The sequence below is a fragment of the Chelonia mydas genome, chromosome 16, assembly GCF_015237465.2.
Source record: "Chelonia mydas isolate rCheMyd1 chromosome 16, rCheMyd1.pri.v2, whole genome shotgun sequence".
NCBI lineage: Eukaryota > Metazoa > Chordata > Testudines > Cheloniidae > Chelonia > Chelonia mydas.
Window position 1 is genome coordinate 6483890 of NC_057857.1, and position 26464 is coordinate 6510353.

Sequence of the window (26464 nt, forward strand, 5' to 3'; positions counted from 1 at the left end):
AACCTTTGGCCAAATGGAGACTATAACCAATAATTTCACTGAGTGCATTTGTCCACAAACAAGTGGAGTCCACATGTGGTGCCAGAAGTCACTGTATGTTTCCTGCGGGTAACACTTTTAATGGGAATTTTCAATTTGCAGGCAGCAGATAAACCAAAAAGTTTGTGCTAAGTTTTGTAGCCACTCCCTGCATATCTAATGGGCTCTGTATTTTTATTGAGTGGTGTGTATGCAGCTGTGAAAGCGAATTACCTTATTTTCTGTATACCGCACCTTTAAATTTCTAAAGCCTTTGCCAGTGAGCAGACTCAGCAGCCATATTGGTCTCCAACTTCCTGCAGCCTGTAACTGAGGAGGTGCACACACTCTGCTCTCTCAGCAAGACTTTAGTTCATTTTTACTATTTTCCTTAAATCTTAAATAAGCCATATGAGGTCAGCCCTAGTCAGTAACACCCCTGCAATGTTCTGTGCAGGGAAATCATAAAATTCTGTTTGGTTCAGGTTTTTAGACTGGCCTTGCTATCATGGTGTCTGATTGCCTGTCTTTCACTACCTGCCATCTGTTTTGTCACTTCCACTGGTTCTGTTTAAGAGCAACGTACCCCGAGGTTTCCTCTGTGACCTGGGTCTCACACTTTCCAATCTCACAGGCATGTTGTGGAGTAAATGCAATAGATTTTGATGTAAGGAGGGCCATGTGAGTACTTTAAGGTACATCTACACTAGAATAAAAACCCCACGGCTGGCTCACATCAGCTGACTGAGGCTCGCGGGGCTCGACTGCAAGGCTAAAACTTGTCTGTGTAGATACCCGGGCTCTGAGACCCTCCTCCCCATGCAGAGTCTCGGTGCTTGGGCTCTAGCCCATGCTTGAACGTCTACACAGCAATTTTAACAGCCCCGCAAGCCTGAGTCAGCTGACCCTGGCCCGCCGTGGGTGTTTAATTGCTGTGAATATGTACCCTGAGAGTCAGGGAGCTGGAGTTCCATCGTGCTCTGCCTGATGTGTAGACATCACTTTCAGGGCACTTTGAGATCCTTGTGTGAAAGGCTGAAAGCATTACCATTAGCACACGGTTATCTCTGGAAAAGTGTGTGACCGCACTAGAAGAATGAAAAGAGGAGGAGGTGGTTGGGATGTGTGGCTTGTAGATATAAGCTAGTCTGTCACTCACAAATATTTTTACTCAGGGGCAGGGCTTCCAATCCTTCTGGTTTTACAAAAACAATGCAGAAGTGATCATTGTATAATGGTTGGGGGTGGGGACACATACCAGCTCACACCAGTCTGACCATATTGCAACAAAGACGTATGATGGCTTCCAGCAGGGATGTTGGCATCTATTGCTAACAGTGTTGTCCTATGCCACACTAATGCATTCACAATGAGAATACAGATTCACACTGTTACTGATCTGAGAGAGAGAGAGAAAGCAAGCATGTGAAAGGGAGATTAAATCCCTCCGTCTCTTGAACTGATGGCACTAGAAAGGAACACCTATCCCACCAACATTTGGCAGGCCAACAGAGAAGATACTTAGGCCATGTCCTTCAAGCTGTCTCGATGGGAATGGACTCTTCCACCCAGTCCCATTGAAACTGATGCAGCTCTGTGTTGGCACCACTATCTGCCTGCACAGAACAACTGGCAGGGTCAGGGCCATAAGCCAGTGGCAGTCCAGGTCCTAATGAACAAGCCTCCATATCCATTGCTCACCCCAGCTGGCAATCCCGTCAGAAGCCTCAGCTCAGACGTCAAGGACTGAATGGGCCAAGGAGCCTGAACTGGCTGCAGGCTGAATCACAGCTGAAGGAGCTAGAGCTACAGGGTCATCTAGTCCATCCTCTCCGTAAGCCCTTACATAGAATCATAGAATTGTAGGACTGGAAGGGCCCTCGAGAGGTCATCTAGTCCAGTCCCCTGCACTCATGGCAGGACCATGGGCTTGTCTACACTTACATTTTATAGCGCTCCAACTTGCTGGCTCAGGGGTGTGAAAAATCACCCCCAAGTGCAGAAAGTTTGAGCGCTTTAAAGCGCTAGTGCGGACAGGCCCTGAGCACTGGGAGCACGCTTCCCCTCGTGGAGGGGCACTACCAGGAGTGCTGGGAGAAGGCCACACTCACGCTTCAAAGCGCTGCCGTGGGAGCGCTCCCGCAGCAGCGCTTTGACGTTTCTAGTGTAGATGTAACCTAAGTATTATCTAGACCATCCCTGACAGGTGTTTGTTTAACCTCCTCTTAAAAATCTCCAATGATGGAGATTCCACAACTTCCCTAGGCAATTTATTCCAGTGCTTAACCACCTAGACTGTTAGGAAGCTTTACCAAATGTCCAACCGAAACCTCCCTTGCTGCAATTTAAGCCCATTGCTTCTTGTTCTATCTTCAGAGGTTAAGGAAAACGATTTTTCTCCTTCCTCCTTGTAACAACCTTTCATGTACTTGAAAACTGTTATCATGTCCCCTCTCAGTCGTCTATTCTCCAGACTACACAAACCCAGTTTTTTCAATCTTCCCTCATAGATCATGTTTTTTAGAACTTTAGTCATTTTTGTTGCTCTTCTCTGGACTCTCTCCAATTTGTCCACATCCTTCCTGAAATGCAGAGCCCAGAACTGAACACAATACTCCAGCTGAGGCCTAGTCAACGCGGAGTACAGCAGAAGAATTACTTCTTGTCTCTTGCTTACAACACTCCTGCTAATGCATCCCAGAATGATGGTTGCCTCTTGTGGGGTTTTTTTTTTTTTGGCACCAGTGTTGTTACACTGTTGACTCATTTTTAGCTTGTGATCCACTCTGACCCCCAGATCCCCTTCCGCAGTACTCCTTCTTAAGCAGTCATTTCCCATTTTGTATGTCTGCAACTGATTGTTCCTTCCTAAGTGGAGTCCTTTGCATTTGTTCTTATTGAATTTCATCCTATTGACTTCAGACCATTTCTCCAGTTTGTCCAGATCATTTTGAATTTTAATCCTATCCTCCAAAACACTTGCAAACCCTCCCAGCTTGGTATCGTCCACAAACTTTATAATGTACTCTCTTTGTCATTATCTAAATCACTGATGAAGGTATTGAACACAACCGGACCCAGAGCTGATCCCTGCGGGATCCCATTCGATACACCCTTCCAGATGGACTGTGAACCACTGATAACTACTCTCTGGCAACAATTTTCCAACCAATTATGCATCCACCTAATAGTAGCCATTATATTTCCTTCGATTGTTTATGACCCCTATGCTTTATCTAGTCTACCGTTGAACACCTCTTATCAGCATCCCAACAACTCTCACCCTGGGCAAAGTCCCGATGTTGGCTCCACTGCAATCCACACAACTCCTGCTGACACCCCTCTCAACGCCTAAACTCACTTTTGCACCTATAAAGAAAAGGAGGACTTGTGGCACCTTAGAGACTAACTAATTTATTTGAGCATAAGCTTTTGTGAGCTACAGCTCACTTCATTGGATGCATACAGTGGAAAATACAGCGGGGAGATTTATATACATAGAGAACATGAAACAATGGGTGTTACCATACACACTGTATCAAGAGTGATCACTTAAGGTGAGCTATTACCAGCAGGAGAGCAGGGGGAAAAGAAACCTTTTGTAGTGATAATTAAGGTGGACCATTTCCAGCAGTTGACAAAAACGTCTGAGGAACAGTGGGAGGTGGGGAATAAACATGGGGAAATAGTTTTACTTTGTGTAATGACCCATCCACTCCCAGTCTTTATTCAAGCCTAAGTTAACTGTATCCAGTTTGCAAATTAATTCCAATTCAGCAGTCTCTCCTTGGAGTCTGTTTTTGAAGTTTTTTTTGTTGAAGAATTGCCACTTTTAGATCTGTAATTGAGTGACCAGAGAGATTGAAGTGTTCTCCGACTGGTTTTTGAATGTTATAATTCTTGACGTCTGATTTGTGTCCATTTATTCTTTTACGTAGAGACTGTCCGGTTTGGCCAATGTACATGGCAGAGGGGCATTGCCATCATGTGCCAGCATATATCACACTGGTGGATATGCAGGTGAATGAGCCTCTGATAGTGTGGCTGATGGGATTAGGCCCTATGATGGTGTCCCCTGAATAGATATGTGGACACAGCTGGCAACAGGCTTTGTTGCAAGGATAGGTCCTGGGTTAGTGGTTCTATTGTGTGGTGTGTGGTTGCTGGTGAGTATTTGCTTCACGTTGGGGGGCTGTCTGTAAGCAAGGACTGGCCTGTCTCCCAAGATCTATGAGAGCAATGGGTCGTCCTTCAGGATAGGTTGTAGATCATTCTTACAACTACAGTACCCACCTGCTGAAGTGAAGAAACAGATTGACAGAGCCAGAAGAGTACCCAGAAGTCACCTACTACAGGACAGGCCCAAAAAAGAAAATAACGCCACTAGCCTTTCCCTTCAGCCCCCAACTAAAATCTCTCCAGCGCATCATCAAGGATCTACAACCTATCCTGAAGGACGACCCATCACTCTCACAGATCTTGGGAGACAGGCCAGTCCTTGCTTACAGACTGCTTCAGGTTGGGGGGCTATCTACCAATGTGATATGTGCCATCTCTGGTCACTCGATTACAGACCTAAAAGAGGCAATTCTTCAAGTGGCAATTCTTCAACAAAAAAACTTCAAAAACAGATTCCCGTGAGAGACTGCTGAATTGGAATTAATTTGCAAACTGGATACAATTAACTTAGGCTTGAATAAAGACTGGGAGTGGATGGGTCATTACACAAAGTAAAACTATTTCCCCATGTTTATTCCCCACCTCCCACTGTTCCTCAGACGTTCTTGTCAACTGCTGGAAATGGCCCACCTTAATTATCACTACAAAAGGTTTCTTTTCCCCCTGCTCTCCTGCTGGTAATAGCTCACCTTAAGTGATCACTCTTGATACAGTGTGTATGGTAACACCCATTGTTTCATGTTTTCTGTGTATATAAATCTCCCCACTGTATTTTCCACTGAATGCATCCGATGAAATGAGCGGTAGCTCACGAAAGCTTATGCTCAAATAAATTTTAGTCTCTAAGATGCCACAAGTCCTCCTTTTCTTTTTGCGAATACAGACTAACACGGCTGCTACTCTGAAACCTTTTGCACCTATGTTTTCTGTCAGGGCAGGAGAAAAGATCTGAACCTGGGTCCCTCCTCTGGAGAGTGTTCAACCCATTGAGCTAGGGGATATTCTGCAATGGGGTTCCCTCCCTCTCTCCTGTTGAAGCTGTTCCACTGAGGGTAAGTACTTAAGTCATTGCGAGAGAGAGAGAGAATGACTCGGGAGCCCAGCGGTTAGGGCACTTAGCTGGAAGGTGGGAGTCCCTGGGTCCAGTCCCCCTGCTCCAACCACTCTTCCATTATTAAACCCCTGACCCCACTCCCCAGCAGGAGCTCGAGGGCCAGATTAAAAGGTCTGATGGGCCAGACACGAGCCGTAGTTTGCCCATCCGGGCCCTAACTCAATCACTAGCGCACACGCCTGAGACGTACCGTGGACAAGACCTGCTCTTCCTCAGGCTGTCTTGTGTGGAGTGAGGCAAGAGCCGAACTCATTCTCCCCAGGAGCTCCTTAGGCACCTGAGCCACTTGACTCCTGGCAGCGGGTGCCAGTTAGGTGCCTCCCTGCAGCTGGCCTTAGGCGCCTATCTCCATGACAGGGGCAGGCTCAGCACACACCCTCTTGTGCGCATCACCCATTGGCAGGCGTAAACCACTCCCCACCTGGTGTGATGGCTTTTGTGGATTGCATTCTAAGGGGCCTGTCTCCCCCCATGAGTTGTACAGGGAGCCTGGGCCCCTAGCTTGGCTTTGTGGATTGCAGTGCTCTTCCTGTAGTTTTCCAGGCGCCGTGATACTCAGCACTGCAATGCCTATGACACTTTGTGGATTTGGGCCAGGGACTACAGCCCAGATCCTCAAAGATATTTAGGCACTTTAGTGCGGCTTGGTGCCTATATACCTTTAAGGATCTGAGTCAAGATCATATGGAAAGCCTGTGGTGGATCAGGGAATCAAATCCAAGTCCACAGGACCATCCTTTCTCTCCATACAGCCTCTTTGCTCAGTTTTATAATTAAATCTGAGATTTAATTTTTGGTATATAATTTCCCTCCTGTTCCTTGTTGTTTCACAAACTCCCTTTCACTTCCAGCACACAACCTCCCACAATGCACACCTTTACTTTAGCCAGGTGCACTCAAACGCACATCCTTAACTCTGACCTCATCAAAATGAACCTGTTACCAACAGATGGCCTTAAAGTGTTGTAGGTCAGAGGGAAAGTTGTGTGTTTTCTGCCTGACTTGTGAGGAATAGAGTATACGTGAAGGGAAGCAGGGTGGATGCTGTGTGATAAGTTGATTGTGGAGGTGGATGAGTTCATTCATTTGGGCAATATAACATTTGGTAGATCATGTGAACTGAGGATGGTTTGGATGTTAATGTTGCTACAGCTGGTGATTTCCGAATGTTGGTGCTGAAAGGAAATACACTTGCTTTGCTTGAACTCCGTGTTTTAATGAATATTTTTTAGTCCTGGAGTATTTGCTTTAAGAAATACACTGGAGATATTATCAATGCATCTCCTTTTAAAGGTAGAAAATAGTCAGAAAGATAGTCTCAAAGTCACAGAGATAACGACTGAAACAATGAAAAGCAATTTAGCTCACAGCCAAACTTACTGAACGGAGTTACAGCAGCAGAGTTCTCCAGCACTCCCCTAGTGAGGACCACAATGTAGCAAAGAGACTGGTCTGGTGAACCCCAGTGCTCCCATTCACTATCTTATACCTTCTCTGTGGCAACTCCAGCAACTGCTGACATGGAAAAGGAGAAATATAAGACCATTCAGTGGAGCTTTTCTTCCCTGTGATTGGAAGTTAGCAGCTGGAACCGAGGAGGAGGAGCCATTCCTATGTGACCAACAACCTGTCCACAGACCACCATGGACTCATGAAGCCCAGTCTGGGAACCACTGGACTACAGCAAGGGAGAAATGAATTGTAGGAGGTGAGACACGGAAGTAAGAGGCTTCAAAGCTTTCTCTAAAGAGTGGTGCTGTCAGAACTGCACTGCTATCACCACGAAGAACAGAGGGAGAGGGAAGGTCTAACTTCCCTGTTGATATACACCACCACCACCATTCCCCACTGTATTCTCACTAATAATAGCAAAACCACATGACGAAACCTCTGAAAAGACCTGCACTACTTCTTGGAATGCCATGTACAGAGCTTGTTTCTAGCCACAGAGCAGCACTGACAATGGGGTTCTAGTTTGTCTTTGCTATTAGTTGGTAGCAAGAACACAGAATTTTGTTTCTCTACTTCCAGCTTCCTTTATCTTGAAAGAATCTGCATGTAAAGTTGGGCTTCTAATAGAATGACACTGTCTTCCGAAAAGTTCTTTGAAGATTTTATCTAAGTGACTTTTTGCTGATATAAGGACATCTACGTTCTTTTCTTGGCTCCACCACAGAACTCTTGTGTCTGACCTTCGGCAAGTCACTTAATCTTTTAGTTAACTTTCCTCCTGGTGCATAATATTTACTGTACCTGCCTGCCGAGGGAGTGTTGAAGCTAAATACATTGTTCATAAAGAATGTTGAGATCCTTAGATGTAAAGCGCTTGTGGGACAAAATATCATATTACAATCTACGGGATCTAGGCCTGATCCTGAGTTCACTGACACCAGTGTAAATCAGGAGTAACTCTACACAAGGCAGTAGAGTTAGACCAGTGTGAGATGAGACTTAGTCCCACAGTGTGCACAGAAATAGTCCAGTATCTAGATTTTTAACCACTTTAGGACAGGAACCTTGTTCTTGTTTTTGTTTTGTTTTGTTTTTTTCTGTCTAGTATAGCAACTAGCAGACTTTTGGTGCTTTAATGATACACTATAGATTATCACTTTTAGTTTGTAAGCATTGTGGAACAAGGACTGCCTTTTGTGGGAGAATTGGGGGGCAGGAGGGGGACAGTGCCTACCACAAGGGGGCTCTGATTTCTGATTGGCTACTAGGTGCTACTGCAGTGCACCCAGATCCTGGACACAGAGTGTTTGTATTCTTAGAGGTGGACTATTTCTTGGTATAGCTGGGAATTTAACTGCCCTCCCTCTGCCTCCCAGACTTGCAGCTGTGTCCCAGGGTGCTGCGGCACTGCCAATCCCATAAATCGCCACATAATCACAAGAGTTGGCAACACAGATTATTGTTCGGTTTGTCCGGTCTGATTCTTCTTTCATGACCATATCTGCCTTTTGCCTATCGGCATATTTTCACCTACCCAGAAGTTATTACAAACATAATTCCCTTCAGTTCAGTGGCAAGAGAGACTGGCAGAGGGAGGAAACCTCCGACTTGCACTTTCTCGGAGCTATAGTTAGACTTCAGACTCCAGGGATATTAGCTTGTTGACCATGGGGCCTATTTTCATTTCTTGGTTCTATCACATATCCAGGTGTTCAGGGTGAAACAGTGGGCACTATCTGGAGTTCTCTGTTCATTGTCCTCCCCTGCTGCCCTTCTTTTGAATCTTTGACACCCCCCACTCCCATTCCTGGTTGATCAGGTGCTGTCCCATGGAATCAGTTGTTTTCAGGGCTCTGTGGCCTCTCCCTCATCTTGTTGCTGTGGTGGGCTCTGCCCACCACCCCAGGCTTCAAATAGGCTTTCCCCAGTGTTTGAGATCTGAACAGCAGTGATTAGAATACAGAGGACGATTCTGAATGTATTATGTGAAATTTGAGGGGTTCAGAATACAGGTGGATTATTTTTGTTCTAAAAGTGAATTGGAACATTTTAAACAATAACTAAACATATCTCAGTGGTGTCTTTTTCTTTTAAAGTGTGTCTTGCAAAAGGGGGTACAAAAAACCCAATGCAACATGTATAGAATTAAATGCTAGAGGATCCCAAATTGCTTTGGTAAAAGGTAGGGTTTAAACTGTAATTTGTAAGAGTTGGGGATAACACATTTATAGGCTGGCTTTATTCTCAAGGATTCTTTTTTGTAAAGCAACATTGTTATAACACCGCAACCACACTATTTATTGCAACTACTAAACAACTTCATTTAGCACCCACTGTGCACAAGATGGCCTCCAGACACCAAAAGATACTGCCCCAAATAGCTTACAGTCTAAGGCCCCAGTCTTGCAAGCAGTTCTTTGTGGATAGACTCCTGCACCTGCAAAGAGCTTGTCAGGGTTCCTTCCCCACTCTGAACTCTTGGGTACAGATGTGGGGACCCGCATGAAAGACCCCCTAAGCTTATTCTTACCAGCTTAGGTTAAAAACTTCCCCAAGGTGCAAACTTTGCCTTGTCCTTGAACAGTATGCTGCCACCACCAAGCATTTTTAAACAAAGAACAGGGAAAAAGCCCACTTGGAGACGTCTTCCCCCAAAATATCCCCCCAAGCCCTACACACCCCCTTTCCTGGGGAGGCTTGAGAATAATATCCTAACCAATTTGTTACAAAATCATCAAAGACCCAAACCCCTGGATCTTGGAACAATAGAAAAATCAGTCAGGTTCTTAAAGGAAGGATTTTGTTTAAAAAAAAAATAGAAAAGGTTAAGAATCATCTCTGTAAAATAAGGATGGAAAATACTTTACAGGGTATTCAGATTCAAAACACAGAGCATCCCCCTCTGGGCAAAACCTTAAAGTTACAGAAAACAGGAATAAACCTCCCTCTTAACCCAGGGAAAATTCACATAAAACAAAAGATAAACTAATCCGCCTTGCCTGGCTTCCCTCTACTGGTTGCAATATTGGAGACTTGGATTAGGATGGGTTGGAGAAGAGGGATTTCTGTCTGGCCTCTCTGTCCCAAGAGAGAACAACTACCTAAACAAAGAACACAACAAAAGCCTTCCCCCCCCCGCATTTGAAAGTATCTTGTCCCCTTATTGGTCCTTTGGGTCAGGTGCCAGCCAGGTTACCTGAGCTTCTTAACCCTTTACAGGTCACAGGATGTTGCCTCTGGCCAGGAGGGATTTTATAGCACCGTATACAGAAAGGTGGTTACCCTTCCCTTTATATTAATGACAGAGCTCCTTTCAGGATTTTGGCCACAATGAAGCGATGACAAAGCAGAAGGGAATGAGTAGGTGGAATAAGATACAGAGGTTATAGATACCACGTTGGGTGGAATTTGGTGCATTCCAAAGACCAAAAAAAATCCTCTTAAGAAAGATTGAGCCTGAATAAACCATCTAGGCCAAAGGTGACTGAGCAGTATTCATAGAAGGAGGAAGAACCTCATTGGCGGCAGGCAGAGAAACTTCCCCCAACCCTCCACCCCTACTTCTAGTATTAACACTGTTGACTATGTGGAATGGCAGCAAACTGGGGGACTCTCTAACTTCTCATCTTTAAAACTTCTTGTCAGTTTTCATTGTTTCAGATAACCCAGAGTCTTAGAAGTGTTTGAGGTTGCATGCCCCCATTTCTCCTCCCCTTAGATAGTCCTAAGTTCTTCCCCACTGAGATCTGTGTTGGAGGGTAGCCAGCCACGGGGTCTGTTTCATTCGCTCTGGTATTCCGGCTTCTGCTTTGCTCCATCTCCAACATAACAAGCACCACAAGAATCAAACAAGGAAGTTTCCCTATCAGGGAGTGCTATAAACAAGCTAAGGCGACTGATGCAAATAGGACTGACTCATCCAAAGTTCATACCAACAGGACATTTAATCTGGAACAGAGAGAGAGGATGGGAGTCCCTGGGACATTCTCTACCACAGGAATGTTGAAATCTCTCTAACAATATTTATTGGCTAGTTTGGTTGTTTTGTTTTTTTTTAATCAAATCACAGGTTTCATAGAAAACCCACTGGAGTTTGCCTAGTTGCATATGGACTGCAGCCTTGTTAATATAGTGTACTGATGCAACTCCAAAGATATAAGGTTCTGAAACTGAGTTCAGATTGGAGAACTCAGTGCAAAGGTTACCACAGGAGTACTACTGCTGATGCAGTATAAGTCAACCTTTCGTTCAGGGCCTCTGCAAATCCTCACTCCTATATGCTCTCTCGTTATCGGAGCCTTGTAAGTGGGCATGACTCCAGCGAAGTTGCCCTTGCTTACAGAAGGGTTGATTTTTGGCTCACATTTGAGTACAGTCTTGCTGTCCAAAATCACTTATCAGGTTTGCTTTTGTTGTGGTCATTGTCTACACTTCCTGGTTCTTGTGCAATAGCAAACGCTTCTGCGTCTCTCTCATCTAAAATTGGCCCAAGAAAGATATTACCTCACCCAACTTGTTTCTAAACATTTATCATCATAGGCAATCAAAGCACCTTCCGAGGAAAAACAACAGGATTGTTGCTTTATAGTTCTCTACTATTTGCCTCCCCATCAATAGCAATAAGGGGTAATTTGTGTTTAGTAGCTAGAGCTTTTAATTGTCAAGGAAAAGTAATGGCTTAGAGGTGTTTCACTAAAGTGAGCTCATTCAAATGTCTTTGACTCAGGCCCCAAAAATCATGAGACTTAAAAAATGATGAGGTGGTCCTTCTTTGCCCGCTGGGGTTTTGGTTTTTTGTTGTTTCGGGGGAGGGGGGATTGAGCTTTTATGTTATCAAGCTTTTCTCTGAAACTATGAGGGTTAGAATTTATATTTTTAAATTAAAGATGGGAGTCCCATGCAGGCCATGTCTGTACTATGGGAGCTACAGTGGCATAGCTGTAACCCGATAGTGTAGACGCAGACTAGTGATGGAAAGGATTTTTCCATCCCTATAGGAACTCCACCTTCCCAAGAGACTGTAGCTAGGTCAAAATAGAAGTATTTAGCTGCCTCTACACTAGGGGCTAGGTCAGCATAGCAACAATACTCAGGGGTATGGATTTTTTGCACCCCTGAACCCCATAGCTATGTCAACCTACATTTTAAGTGCAGACCAGGCTCTAATCCCATGAGTCCAGTAGCTGGGCCTTTTTTAGAAAGCAAAACCCCACCAAATATCATAAGCCCCATGATCAAATTCCAAGAGCTGGTCCTCTGCACTGGGGACTGGTCTGCACACAAATCTGCACAGGCTTAATTTGCAATGTGATTTTTTTTAAACCAACTTATTTAAATGGGTGCAAATCCCTGTGTGGACACACTTCTTTTGAGTGAAAAGAGGATTCTGTTTCACTTCAATCGATTTAGAGGAATTGACTGAAGCTAAACTGCAGGAAGCCACTCTTGCACTGAAATAATCATTTATACAGGAGTTGTACCTTGTGATGGAGTCTGCAGGCCCCATGTTGAATGAGGATGGGGAGGCCTCACCCCTCAACAGGTTCAGGGCATGTTCCCAGTGGAGGAACAGCTTAAAAAGGACACTGGTGCCATAGGCTAGAGGAGGAATGAGCTGTATGTGCCCCAAACTGAGGAGCTCCAGACGGGTAATTAGGGGTTGCTCAATAACTGAGCTGGAGACTTTGAGACACTCCTGGTTCAGGATAAGGTGAAGTGAGTGGGCCTGGGTCCCCCTCCTTTGCCCTCCCCCCCACCGCGCCTTTGTAGTGATGAACTCTAGGAGATCGATCGGAGCATGGGCAGTAATTGAGGCCACAGCTGGGGCCTCTCTGGGAGGACTAGACCTGCAGAACCTGTAAGGCCATGAACCAGACCTTCCTGCTACACATCTGTTCAACTAAATTGGTTTGTGAATGCACTTAAATTAAACCAATGCTTAACTTGTGTGTGTAAACAAGCCCTTGGTTTTGAAACCCCCCTATTTTATTTTATGCATGGGGCCTGAACTAAGTGTCCAGTTTTAACTTATAAATGGTGCCCATGTGCTTGAGGGTGAATATGGCAAGTTTGCAGTGCTCTGCTAGCCAGTACTTTTCCCTAACAGCTGTCACTCTTTTACTCCAGTCGACTCTAAGTTTTTGTTGTGCGTTTTAAGAAAAATTGTCCCTGGTGCCTTTGATTCTAAAGATATACCTTCGGGTAATGGTCTGAAGGCTGTCTGCCACCAGCCTGAAACAGTGGCCCAGAGAAGATGTGAACTTCCCCAATTGTATCAGTCATGACGCAGGGGCCTCATTAGGGTTGTCCACAGTGCACCAAAAGAAAAAAAAACCATGGCAACAAGCCTCAGAGCCTAGATCTATTGACTTGGGTTTGCACTAGGGCAGGGGTGGCTAACCTGCAGCTCCGGAGCCACGTGCGGCTCTTCAGAGGTTAATATGCGGCTCCTTGTCTAGGCACCGACTCTGGGGCTGGAACTACAGATACCAACTTTCCACTGGGCCAGGGGTGCTCCCTGCTCAACCCCTGGCTCTGCCACAGGCCCTGCCCCCACTCCACCCCTTCTGCCCCCTCCCCTGAGCTGGCTGTGCCCTCGCTCCTCCCCCTCCCCCACAAAGCCTTCTGCACGCCACAAAACAGCTGATGGGGAGGTGCTGATCAGAGAGGCTGCCCGTGGGCGGGAAGCCCTGGGGCGGGGGAGCTGATTGGGGGGCTGCTGACATATTGCTGTGGCTCTTTGGCAATGTACATTAGTAAATTCTGGCTCCTTCTCAGGCTCAGGTTGGCCATCCCTGCACTGGGGCATTAGAAATCAGCTGGATGTTCCCATTCGGGCTCTGAAAACCAGTGAGGGGGATGGGTCTCTGAACCCAAACAGAACATCTACATGGCTATTTTTAGCACCAATCTCAAGTCTGCAGATCTGCGCCCTGAGACTTGCTGCAGGTTTTTTGTTTGTTTTTGATTGATTGATGCTAAATGTCAGTATTCTCAGCCATTTCAGTACAGATCGAAGCATGCAGCCAAGTGGGCTGCTCCTATTACAGAAAGCCACACACAAGTTACTGTGCAGGGCATTTTGTTTTGGTGCCATAGGTGGGCAGAGCTCTGGCCAACACTGCCGTTTCATCCACCGGTGTCACCTATTGATTTACACCACTGTGACGGGACTGGGAATCTGCTAAATGCTTCAGGTTACATCAGTCTCATCTGTATTTTTTGTTTTTAAATGAAAAAGCTTTAAAAGGGCAAGCTTCTTTTCAAGCAGACCCATTCGATCATTTCTCCAGCTGCTTCTACCCTTCGCTAGTTCTAAGGTCCCCCCGTGCTCCCACCAACCCGAGACCCAGCCCATGCTAGAACTGATCCTGAAAAGCACATTCAGAGTGGAGATCGTGCAGAAAGGACGTACCTCCCAGAGTCCTGCCAAGGTCCCGCATCCATAATTCGTGAGTCAGGTCCCTGAAAATCATGAGCTTGGCTTAAAAATAATGAATTTTTTTCCCCTATTATTTTGTGTTTTTATTTGCTGTCTGGTTGTCTTATTTTTTCCCTCTGCACCCCAGAGGAATAAAACATATTTTTAAAAAGCAAGCTGCTCTTCCTCTATCACTTGACTCCAGGAACTGGGGCGCTTAAAAGAGTTTTAGAAAGGAGTGTGGGGCAACACTTCATGTACAGGTCACCCCCTTCCCCTCCACTCCCCCTTCCCCCTAAAACTTTCTGGAAAATCCATCCCCGGCCCCGCTGTGCCCCTCTCCTCCCCTGGCAGCTACGAGCCTGGCTCCACGGGCAAGCTCAGAAACCATCGGCCCAGCCGCCTTTCAGGCCGGGCGACCCTACAATAACAAAACAGGAAACAACACGATCGAAGACCCAGACTTGTTCCAAGCTTCCGGGGGCCGGGGCGGGGACTTAATCGCAAACCTGGCGGGTGGGGTTGGGGGGGGCAGACTCGAGCGCAAGGCGCCTCCCCCCCGCCACCCCGTGGGGCCAGCCCTCGGCCGGCTATTGCATCAGCTGGGGAGCGGCCGCCCCACGCTGGCCCCGGCCCCGCCGCCTGGCTGGGGCGCCTATAAGAGGCGGCGGCGGCGGCAGCCGGGCTGCGGGCGGGGAGCGGCGGCATCGGGCTCCTGCGCGGCCGGGGCCGGTAAGTGCGGGGCGAGGGCGGCTGACTGGCTGCTGGTCCACGTGCGCCCGGGGCCGGCGGCTCCGGGCTGGGGCGCTCCCCGGCGAGGACGCGGCGTCCTGCGCGGGGATCCCGCGGCGGGGAGGAAACGTCCCCGCGCCCGCCGGCCGCCCCGGTTCTCCCCTTGTGGGTGGGGGGCGCTCCGGGGCGGGGAGCTCCGGCGGCCCCCGGGCTGAGCCGCAGCGGCGCAAGCCTGGGCGAGGCGGGAGCCCCAGCCCGGTGGGGGCGCCCCCCGAGCCAGCTTCACGCACGCCGGGGCAGCCGCGGGCGCCCCGCTGGAGCGAGCCGGGCGCCGCGGAACCGGGCGCCGCGCGGGGCTGCCGCCGGGTCTCGCTCCGCGGACTCGCGTCGCTCTCGGTTGCTTCTCCCGGATCCGAACGGCCCGGTGCCCGCCCCGCGGCGCCGGAAGCCGGCGGTGTTCCCGGAGGCCGCCCTTTGGGGCAGGGCTGCCCCGTTGCACAGGGCTGGGTCGCGCCCCAAGTCCGCGGGGAGGAGCTGTATTTGGGGGGGGAGGGGTGGTTCTCCCCCCCCCCCTTTTTTTTTTTTGGAAATGGGCTGGTGGAACAAGCTCCGGGTTTCATGTTCAGGCCTTCCCCGCTTACAACATTTAAATACGGTTTTTATTTTTTAAAAAAAAGGGGGGGGAAATGGCGCCAAAGCACCCTCTCTGCCGTGGAAAGGAAGTGGCGCAAGATCATAGAACTGCGCATCTGCCCAGACTCCCGTTGCCCCTGGGATGAGAAATAAGCTGCCTGCCCACTGGGAAGCAGTGAGCTACGGGGGCTGTCCGCCCCGGCCCCTGAGAGGTTTTTCCTGCTCTCCCTGTGGCGACAGGACACTTTGTTCTGGAAGGGTGTCGGTAACTGGGACTCTTCTTTTTTTGTTCGCCTCCATTCTCCAGATCCATCAAGATGTCTGTGTCTCACAGTTCCAAGCTGAACAAGGTGGTCAGGGACCAGTACATGAGGCTTCCCCAAGGGGGCAGGGTCCTGGTGACTTATGTATGGATTGACGGCAGTGGAGAAGGCGTGCGCTGTAAAACTCGAACCATGGACCAGGAACCAAAGTGCATAGAAGGTAGAGCTGGGCCTGTTAGCTGTTTGTGTCTGTAAATGGAGCAAAATATAGAAGCCAAGAGTTTTAGATGCAAGGCCTGTAACACTAGTAACGTTATGTGAGGAGCTGCTGTATGTTTGTTTGATTTATTTGGTGGCATAGTGCACAGAACTTTTCCCCCTGCGGATTATGCAAGGTGAATTAACAGGGTTGTGGATGTTATCACAAGGTTATATAAGGTGGAATGGTAAATAGCTAGCCTTCTCCAGGATGATCGTGTTTGCTATCCATAAGCTCTCTGCCATCAATGCTAGGATGGTGAGGGGGCAGCATTCTTACCTCTTAAGAGCAGGGCTCGTTTCCAAGAAGCATGTTTAAACGGGATTCCATCAAAAGTGATTTGTAATGGGATTTGGCTAGGTGCTGTGGACACAGAGCCAAAGGCCTGGAGGCCAAACCTCTAGTTCGGGAGGCACCTCTGAGGCTGGAATGGAGATGTTAACCCTGTCTGGCGTGCTGGTCACTAAAAATGCAGTGAACTGTTTGAAGTCTAAATCTACTATCTTGTTTGAACCATCAAAGTGGTTAAGGCGAGTTAAAGTGGGGGTGCTTGCTGAAAGCCATTATACAAAACTAAACCCTATAAATGATGGAAACTGCTTCAAATGAGGGGCTGCTGCTGCTGCACCCCGAGTTCCAGCACCTATGGCTGTTGCTGGATTTTTGTCCCCTTTATGGTCAGTGATGGGAGTAGTAGCTGCGGGACTGGGTTTTATGTAGATACGGGAGAGTCAAAAGCTTCCTGGATTTCCTTTTGAAGCAGTTTTCAGTGGCATGTTGTGGAGTATATCCTCTTTGGGTTCTTGATTGAGCTCTTTTTAAAATTCTTGAACATTTAACATGATCAAATTGAGGGATTTTTAATCTTAGGGATTTTTCCTTTTCCTCTCGCTCCCAGATGTCCCAGAATGGAATTTCGATGGATCCAGTACAGACCAAGCAGAAGGCTCCAACAGCGATATGTTCTTGATACCAGTCAGGATGTTCCGAGACCCCTTCTGTCTGGACCCGAACAAGCTAGTGTTGTGTGAGGTCCTGAAATACAACAGAAAAAATGCAGGTGAGGTTCCTGTCTGTCTGCGCTACCCTAAACTGGTTGTTCCCAGAGCCCGTGTGTTACCAAACAGACACACCAGCTAAGTGCCATGGGCATCAAAATATTAGGGCCTCGTTCTCAGAAGTGCTGAGCACCCACAATGCCACTTGAAGTAAGTGGGAAGTTGTGAATGATCATGTGCTACTCCGTGACTGAGCTATAAGTGGTGAGTGGTTTTTTGCGATTAACCTAGGCATGCAAAAACCCTGGATCTGATGCTGGTTATCTGCAGGAACCTGGTGTTGGGAGGACAGGAGAATTGTATTGAGTAGTCAAAAAGTAGCTAATGTTCTGCTTACATCTGTCGGCAGAGGTCACCGCACGCCTTACAGACCAGGCCAGCACCAAGTAATTTTAACCTGTATTCCCAAATGTATTCAGAGAGATTGTACTTACTGTAACCAGATTACTAAAACGTAGCATCTTGAACATTAAGACCGAAACTTGGCAGTTAGGGTTAAAAACATAGAAATGATTGTAGATTTAAAGTGTATTTTAAATAAAAACCTATATGCCCGTACGCAAAGCTCGGTTAAGGTACCTGGGAGCCTTAGTGCCGCACCACACTCTCGCTTCCTTTCCCCTTGCCGCTGGAAAGCTCCACTAGTTGCTTTGAGAAAGGAAATCTGCATCTTGTATGTTGCTTCTCTGACTTCCAGCAGTTTGATCTTCTCTCCTATGATATATCTGTATCCTTGAGCCTGGCCTGCAGTGACCTGTCAGGCGCACAGGAGGAATCAGGCCTGCGTGCTCAGGATGATTGTGGAGAAACTAATTGATTCCTGGCCTTGTCTAAAGTGATCTCGGATCATTGTTGAGCGTGAACGAGGTGTAGTTATGAATGAGGAGTCTCCTGGCTCCTGTGAGGCAAAGGCAGATCAGGTGATCCCCTACATGTGGGGACCACGTGTCTGTATGCAAAGCTTTCTCTGGGATGGAGGTCTAAGGGATGTGGTGGTCCAAGATAGGGTGGGTTGGTTGGCTATAAAAACACTAAAACTCTGGCATTTCACTTTTGTGTGAAGTACCGTAGTCTAAATCCTGACTTCTGGACTTTTAAAAATAATTATTGTGTTGTCAATTACTGCTATGCTTCTATTCTGTCAAAGGCTTTCTTTAAGAATTTCCCTACTTTTTGAGACACCAGTCTAATAACAGTGTGCAGGCTTGATGTAGATGGAAAGCTCAGGCCTGGGTCTCTACTTATAAATTCGTGTTGGTGGGCTCTTTAAGTTAGTTCTTGTAACATGCATAAGGTAATCATCAAGTGATCCATTCCCAGCTTCTGGCAAACAGAGGCTAGGGACCCCTATCAAGCAGTAATACAGCTCTGAGGGGCAACTGTTGTGATCTCAGATGACTGAATTTATGGCTTAAAGTAATCAAAGTATTTAAATCCATGCACTTGGCTGTATTCTGTCAAACAGGGAGGTTATCCATGTTACTGTGTTTAAAGTAATATGGTTGAATAGATTTGTCAGTCACCGATAATTTAAGCATATGAGACATTCTGTATAACTTGAATTAAGGGGCATTTGGCTTGACGAATGGAGGCAGTGCTTTTCTGGCAAAAGTACCTAGAAAGGTCCTGTCATCCACTACAGATTTCCTGTGGTTACAATATTTTGTTTAATTAAATTAGCCAACCATCGTCTACAGATGAAGGAAACGGCTGATTCCTAGCAGCTAGCCTGGGGCTCAGTTGTATCTTTAAAGCAGTGGCTCATTTTGGGGCTGAAGTGGAGCCAGATTTTCCCCCAGTAAGAGCTTCAGGAGACAATAGCTCAGTTTCTGAAGCTTGTTTAAATGCATCTATTGTACCATGTTCATGATCCTGGTAGAGCTAAAGAGATTCAATGGGGAATATGGCAGCCAGTGTTGCTCATAACAGTTGGCACTTACCTAGTACCCAGTGAGTGCCAGTCCCCGAACTGACTTTTCTCTGAAGGTGCCCAGCTTACATGGTTAGAGGGTCTCTTCATTTTTCTCTCCACCATATAAACGTTCTAAGTGTGACCTTTAAAAGAAACGGTTGCTGGTGCTCTGTCGTTATTTACACATCCCTGGGGTTTGTGTCACAGCAGCACTTGGGTCTCTTCAATGAGCACTGTTTGGTAAAAGTGCAACTTATTGCCTGCAGGGTGCCATTTTCAGTGACAGGGAAAACCTGTTGTTTCATTTTCTTCTTCTCCCCTTTACCTGGATTTTCTGTTTCAGGTCTCTCTTGGGCCAACAGTATCTTTGGGACTGTTCTGATGGGTTTCTATGCCACTCCCGTGGGGGAGAAAGCCAGATAGACTAGCCCTGGCACTCAGTCAGCTTTTGCAAGCTGTCAGCCAGCTTGAACGCTTGCTCAAAACATAGGGGGCAGTGAGGTGGGAAGAGAGCTCAGGAAAGCTTGGCTGGGGACACGTGCGTAGGGTGGGAAGATGGCCTTCTTCTGAGTAAGGGACTGTCCATCTGTAAAATGGGAAGTCTAAATCCATACATACTTGGCAGATGGCCAGATACTGTGGTGATGGGATAGATGGGAGACATCAGGGCATAGGGCTACTTAGATGTTTGTGGATTTTTGTATCTATTTTAATGGGCTGAGGGTTAAATTTGCACTTTGTGTATAAAATTACACACCCTTTGAAATCAAGCACTGTTGTCTTCCTCCAATGCTAAAGCAAATGGTGGGTGAGCAGAGAACATTTTATTCAGGGATGGAGGGAGATGACCCTGTGTAACAAGTTACTTTCCTTATTCCCTTCCCTGCTGTTGACCACATCTTGTGTTGGTCTGGATTTATCGACCTCTCAGCCCAGCTTTTCCACAGCCAGGGCTGTCCTAGTCCTATCTTTGAGACAAGTCTGTTGCCGTGCAAACCAATACAGTGTCATGAATTCATAACGACAATATTGGTTGCAGATTCCCAACAGAGAGAGGCTGGCTGGAGGAGAACCCTCTATAGCTCATAGAGGGCTATGCAAGGAAAAGTGCCAACTGGTGTCTTTCCCAGTAAGAAAGGCCCTCAAGTGATGGGCTGAATGAAATGCTGGAGGGGTCTGATCCCCAGGTTACGTGTTCCAGGTCTAATTAAGGAATTTCTCTTCTCTCCAGAAACTAACTTGAGGAACATATGTAAAAAAGTCATGGACTTGGTTAAGGACAGCCATCCTTGGTTTGGAATGGAGCAAGAGTACACATTGCTGGGGATCAATGGACACCCGTATGGCTGGCCTGATAATGGGTTCCCAGGTCCACAAGGTAAGAGCTAGACTCTCCTTCCCCTGAATGCCCTCCTCCCACTAGTATTCCCAGATTTCTGGTAGCTAACCCAGTGGTACCCAACTCCTGCACCTCTTCTACGATGAAAGGACTGACTTCACGAGGTGCAGTTCCCATTGACATCTGTGGCAGTCAAAGGCACTCAGGGCCTCACAGGATCAGTGCTGAACCCTGTGCAGTTCATGACTAGGGCTCCAATCCTGCAATGAGAACCGTGTGGGCAGAGCTTTGTATTCTGTGTGGGTGCAGGTCTTTTTTTTTTCCCACACACATGCCCTGCCATCCCCAGTGCAGTTTTCATGACAGGATCTGCATCCAAGACTGTTTTAACTTGCTGAGTGAGTGAAGCCCAGCAAAAAAGCTCTTACATCCCAAGTGGTACTGGTGGGTGGATTACTTTGGCTGGCTTAGTTCAGCTGCTGTTCTCACTTCAAACAGCCAGAACTCCTTCTGAAGGTGTTGATCCAGCCATGGGCTTCTTGGACAAATCACCCTGCCAATTACTGCTCTCAGGCAAATGGGTGCAGCTTTTTCCTGAAACTTAAATTACAGGCAGCACTGTGCCAAGTTCAGCTAAGTACCAGTGGCACACCTGTGCATTGCATGCCCTGCAGATAACGTGCCCTGCAGGGGTACCACTCGCCTGACACTGCCTGAGATTACACAAACTTTTCCATTCTAAACTTGTTTGTCGAGGGTTTGAGAACTTGGTTGGGGAAAAAAATCTGCAGGTGGTTATTAATGTAAAGACTGGTCATGTGAAGGTTGGGCGCTCCAGCAAATTCCCCCACCCCCTGCATACAAACTGGTTCGGCTGCCTAGACTGGATTGAGTGGGGGTAGTGACACTAGAGGGTTTTCTTCTTCTTTTCTTTAAGATCCCCTAACTGGGATTTTTTTCTCAACATCTCCTTTTTCCCTCTGAGTTTGTACTGCAGAGCTAACTGCCTCCTTTGAAGGAGGAAAACCTGTAGCAAACTGCAGCAGGTTAACACTCATTCAGGTTCCAAGTTTGTTGCAATAAACACAGGCAACGTTAGCTGTCAAAACAATCTCAAAAAGCCAGCCTTAGCATTAGGGGTGGAGTTCGTTGTAATGGAGCAGTTCTTCACTTCCTTTCTTCCTGCCACCCCCACAATGGGAAATGCTCCATTTAATTGGGACCAGTTAGCTTGTGCAGTCTCTCTGCTGGAACTTTAAGTACTAAGGAATACAATAGCTAGAGGATAAATGAGGTTTATGGGAAAATTGACGCTCCGTCCAAGTTTACTGTGGGAATACTGGGGAACAGCCAGAGACTAAATGGCCCAGAGTGTTGGGAATGGATTATGGAGCATTGCACTTCCTAGCTGCTGTTCCAATCAGTCCCCTCGCTGGTCATGTCCATCGAACAGCTCTCACGTGGAGCAGCTTTTGGTCTCAATACCTTTCCCATAGGATGGGCAGGTGTCCACACAACAGAACAGCCCTTTCAGTTGGTCACGTTGCTGGCAAATCTCAGCAGAGGCCAACAACTGGATGTGCCGGGGGATTGAACTGCTCTTGCTCCTAGATGAAGTCCCTTCAGCTCAGTGTGGAGCCGAGCTGGAGAAGCCATTGCATTTCTGTGGTTATTAGGGCTCTTGTGCAGGAAGGAGAGCCCTGAGAACATCTCTGAGTTCTAAATGCTCGCTGGAAGATAAGCCTGTGGGATGGGAAATGAAGAGTCACTGCTCCTCCCTTGAGCTTGACTTCGTTGGTGACGTGGTGCCTTCCTTCTAGGGCCTTATTACTGTGGGGTTGGAGCAGACAAGGTGTACGGGCGAGATATTGTCGAGTCCCACTACAAGGCATGCATCTATGCCGGGGTGAAGATATGTGGCACCAACGCTGAGGTCATGCCCTCCCAGGTATGTACGGAAGGAGCATTTCTCATTGCCCCTGTCAAGAGAGCGTTCGTTGAGGCAGGAAGCTGAGGGGGAATTGGAATACTTACCTTGCACTGTCTGCCAGTGCCCCGAGCATTAGCTCTGCAGTGCTCTCCCTGGGGATCTGGTTCTTGCAGTCTCCAGCTTCCCTCTCCCCCATTTACTCGCAGCTGCTGCAGCACCTGACCTCTTGCCCAGTACCAAAGAGAGCTGTCTGCACTGAGTATTCATGGTCTTCAGCAAAACTACGTGGAAGGGAGAAATGAGCTCCTTCTCCACCCAGGGTGTCAAGGTTCCTTCCCCACTCTGAACTCTAGGGTACAGATGTGTGGACCTGCATGAAAACCTCCTAAGCTTATTTTTACCAGCTTAGGTTAAAACTTCCCCAAGGTACAAACTGTTTTCCTTTTTCCCTTGGACTTTATTGCTACCACCACCAAACGTCTAACAGATATATAAACAGGAAAGAGCCCGCTTGGAAACGTCTCTCCTCCCTCCCGCCACCAAATCCTCCCCAAGCCCTACACCCCCTTCCTGGGGAAGGCTTGATAAAAATCCTCACCAATTTGCATAGGTGAACACAGACTCAAACCCTTGGATCTTAAGAACAATGAAAAAGCAATCAGGTTCTTAAAAGAAGAATTTTAATAGAAGAGAAAGTAAAAGAATCACCTCTGTAAAATCAGGATGGTAAATACCTTACAGGGTAATCAGATTCAAAACATAGAGAATCCCTCTAGGCAAACCCTTAAGTTACAAAAAGACACAAACAGGAATATCCATTCCATTCAGCAGTCTATTTTATCAGCCATTTAAACAAAACAGAATCTAATGCATATCTAGCTAGATTACTTACTAAGTTCTAAAACTCCATTCCTGTTCTGTTCCCGGCAAAAGCGTCACACAGACCGAGAGAACCCTTTGTCGTCCCCCGCCCCCCAGCTTTGAAAGTATCTTGTCTCCTCATTGGTCATTTTGGTCAGGTGCCAGCGAGGTTATCCTAGCTTCTTAACCCTTTACAGGTGAAAGGGTTTTTCCTCTGGCCAGGAGGGATTTAAAGGTGTTTACCCTTCTCTTTATATTTATGACACAGGGGAAGTGTGTTCTTCTGGAGAACCTAGTCTCCAGTGCTGAAAGGTGGAAGCAGTGGTTTCCAAAGTCACTGTGCAGGCTTAATTTCCTCTACACCAGCACGGTCACTTGCCACTGAGTCAAGTGACCTCGTTCAGCTGAGGCTTGGTCTCCAAGAGAAAGCTGCACCAGCTTCACTGAAGGTGTGACTTTTAAACTAGCGCCAACCCTGAATGGACACTCCTGTTTCAGATTAGCTCAAATGAATTCCTAATTCCCCATGAGAGGGTTGCACTCATTTTAAAATCGCACCTCAAGTCAAACCGGTGCGACTTTCCCATGTAGACAGGACCTGAGTCTTGGCGCACTCAGTATGAGTCGTTCGGAGTTTTTGTTTTGGTTTGTTTTTTTTCCCCTGTCCCTGCTGTCTGTGGAATAGGGCTGAGGGTCATTGGCAAGGCAGTGTGTGGGGGTAGATCTTACCCTGGCTGCACCTGCTCTCGGCATAAGTGGAGGATTTTATTGCAGTGTTGTCTGCCCAACACCTTAACAAGCCCTGAATTGATTCTAACCCACAGTGAAGTGAGCCGTCCTAAGCTCCTTGCTCCACTTCCTTCCATGTTCTGCACTTGATCCTTGCTAGGCTGGGTAACACCTACAGATGCTATAAAGTTGCCTCCGAAAGGAATCGGATAACGCAAACCTCTGCTTAGTCATCCCGGGTGGAGCAGCCTCTGGCTGCACATTGGCAGGAGCCGGATGATTAAACCCTTGATAAATAGCTCACTGGCGTGCGTGCCAGAACACTTGGCAGGGGTCCGCCACGATCCACTGAGTCAAAAGCAAGTGGCTAAGGGAGATACCCAAACCTTAGCGTTAATGCTCATCTTTCCCCTTCTAGTGGGAATTCCAGGTCGGGCCTTGTGAGGGCATCGAGATGGGAGATCACCTGTGGATGGCAAGGTTCATCTTGCACCGTGTCTGTGAAGACTTTGGGGTCGTGGCCACGTTGGACCCCAAACCAATGACTGGCAACTGGAACGGAGCTGGGTGCCACACCAATTACAGCACGGAAGACATGAGGAAGGAGGGCGGTCTCAAGTGAGTTAATGCCGTGGCTAGGCTGGAGTCTGTCTGGGGTCGTTATGGTTGGTAGCACCTTTCTAAGGGGCTTACTGACATGGCTTCTAGATAATGGGTGAAATCCCTCCCCACAACCTGTGCACAGGGTCCTCATGAGGCAGACCGAAAACTGGTTTTGTAGTTTCACGGCCAAAAGGGACCATTGGATCATCTATGCAGTGGTGCCCAACCTTATTACACACGACGGTCACGTAAACCGAAGCACAACCTTGTGTGGGCCAAGCAGACTCTACATCTTTTCATAAGATTTAAAGTCCGCTGTGTTGATTTGTATTTTAAGTTTGGCTTGTTTTGTATGTATTTAGATAGACAATACTATCTGTAGAAACAACCTACTTAAAAAGCAATAAAGACACCCATGCATAAAATTTGCGCACAACGACAAAATGCTAATGCATCGTCCATTAGTGTAGTGTGTTGAAGCAAGTCACAGGCCTGATGAAACGCTCTGGTGGGCGAACGTTGGGCACCCCGATCTGGTGTGAGCTGTAGAACACAGGCCATTGAATTTCATCCAGATTCCCCATGTTGGGCCCAGTGACTTCTGAGACGCACAATATTTTCGTGTGACTGAAGACCACTGTGGTGTGCCCCAGACAGAGGACAGGTGAGACCGAGGTGCCGCCTGTCCCTGGAGCCCTGCACGTGTCTCTTGCTTGACTAACTGCATTTGGCAGGATTCTCAGTCATGCTCACCCCCCACACTCAAAAAGCACTTCATGTTGACATGGTCTCTGTATTACTGGTATTGCGGTAGTGCCTGGGAGCCCCCCGCCATGGCCCAGGCTTCCACTGGGCAACGTGCTGCGTATCTGTGTTTTTTAAACTGTTCCTCTCCTTGTTGGTTAGATGTATTGAAGCTGCCATCGAGAAGCTAAGCAAACGACACGACTACCACATCTGTGTGTACGACCCCAGAGGAGGCAGGGACAACTCCAGACGACTGACCGGCCACCATGAGACTTCGAGCATCTTTGAGTTCTCTGCCGGCGTGGCCAACCGAGGAGCCAGCATCCGCATCCCCCGCCAAGTCGGCCAGGATGGCTATGGCTACTTTGAGGACCGCCGGCCTGCAGCCAACTGCGACCCGTATGCTGTCACAGAGGCCATTGTGAGGACAACGTGTCTCAACGAGACAGGGATGCAAACGACAGACTATGCAGACAAATGAGGTCTTGAAGAGGGTGGGGCTTTGATTCTAATCTAGTTTCTCATGTGGGTTTTATGAACATGTGACCTGGTCAGCTGTAAAGTCCAGACTCTTTAGAACTTTGCTTCTGGTCTTGTGAAATGGTGGCTTAGAAAAATATTTCTAGATGTATTGGGGGAGGGAGAATCTATATAGTTCTCAGCCAAACTCCTGGTTACTGGTTTTAGATCACACATGGGCTTTTTTAAAACTTGGATTTAATTTTTTTAATTGACTTTATACTGTGATGTACATAGACTCCAATGTAAAAGCTGCTGCTGTTGAATCTGTTCGCTCCCCACAACCCTCTTCTTCCCCCTCCGCCCTGCCATATTTGTATTGTAAGGTAACAATAAATAGTCTTATTGGCTGACATATCAGCCAGTCTCTGCTATAAATACATTTTTTTTTTGTGCAGGGTTTTTTGTTTTGCCTTTTTCTATCGTTTCTCCACAGATTTAACTCTGGGATCACTTACTCTACCACAGATAGGCAGCCACCTGGGGGTGAGACGTGGCAGCTTTTCAATAGTGTACAGTGGTGTTGGCCCTAAGGAATAGTTCTAGTTAGGAAACTTCGGGCGGAGGGGAGAAGATTCCTGTTCCAAGCAAAACTGCTGATTGCTGACTGACGGGGAGTTTAGGTCACAGTATGTGCAGTATCCAGCCTGCTGTGGAATTTGGCCAAGATAATGAAGCAACCTTGAAGATAGGTGT

At 47.4% G+C, this 26464-nt stretch overlaps 1 protein-coding gene across 4 annotated transcripts in view; it reads left to right on the forward strand.

Annotated features, from left to right (window-relative positions):
- LOC102933212 (glutamine synthetase) overlaps window positions 1-26150 on the forward strand; it is a 31407-nt gene extending 5257 nt beyond the window's left edge. The window contains exons 1-7 of one of the 4 annotated variants that reach the window (XM_043530411.1): window positions 5838-5842; window positions 15856-16031; window positions 16969-17130; window positions 20272-20418; window positions 22200-22327; window positions 24318-24517; window positions 25409-26150. In XM_043530411.1, the coding sequence (XP_043386346.1) occupies window positions 15866-16031; window positions 16969-17130; window positions 20272-20418; window positions 22200-22327; window positions 24318-24517; window positions 25409-25730 (1125 nt within the window). In that variant the 5' untranslated portion in view covers window positions 5838-5842; window positions 15856-15865 and the 3' untranslated portion in view covers window positions 25731-26150. Of the gene's footprint in view, window positions 1-5837; window positions 5843-14756; window positions 14916-15855; window positions 16032-16968; window positions 17131-20271; window positions 20419-22199; window positions 22328-24317; window positions 24518-25408 lie in introns of those variants that run through there. The other 3 variants (XM_037879805.2, XM_043530409.1, XM_043530408.1) reach the window with 3 other exon arrangements.
- The last annotated feature ends 314 nt before the right edge of the window (window positions 26151-26464 follow it).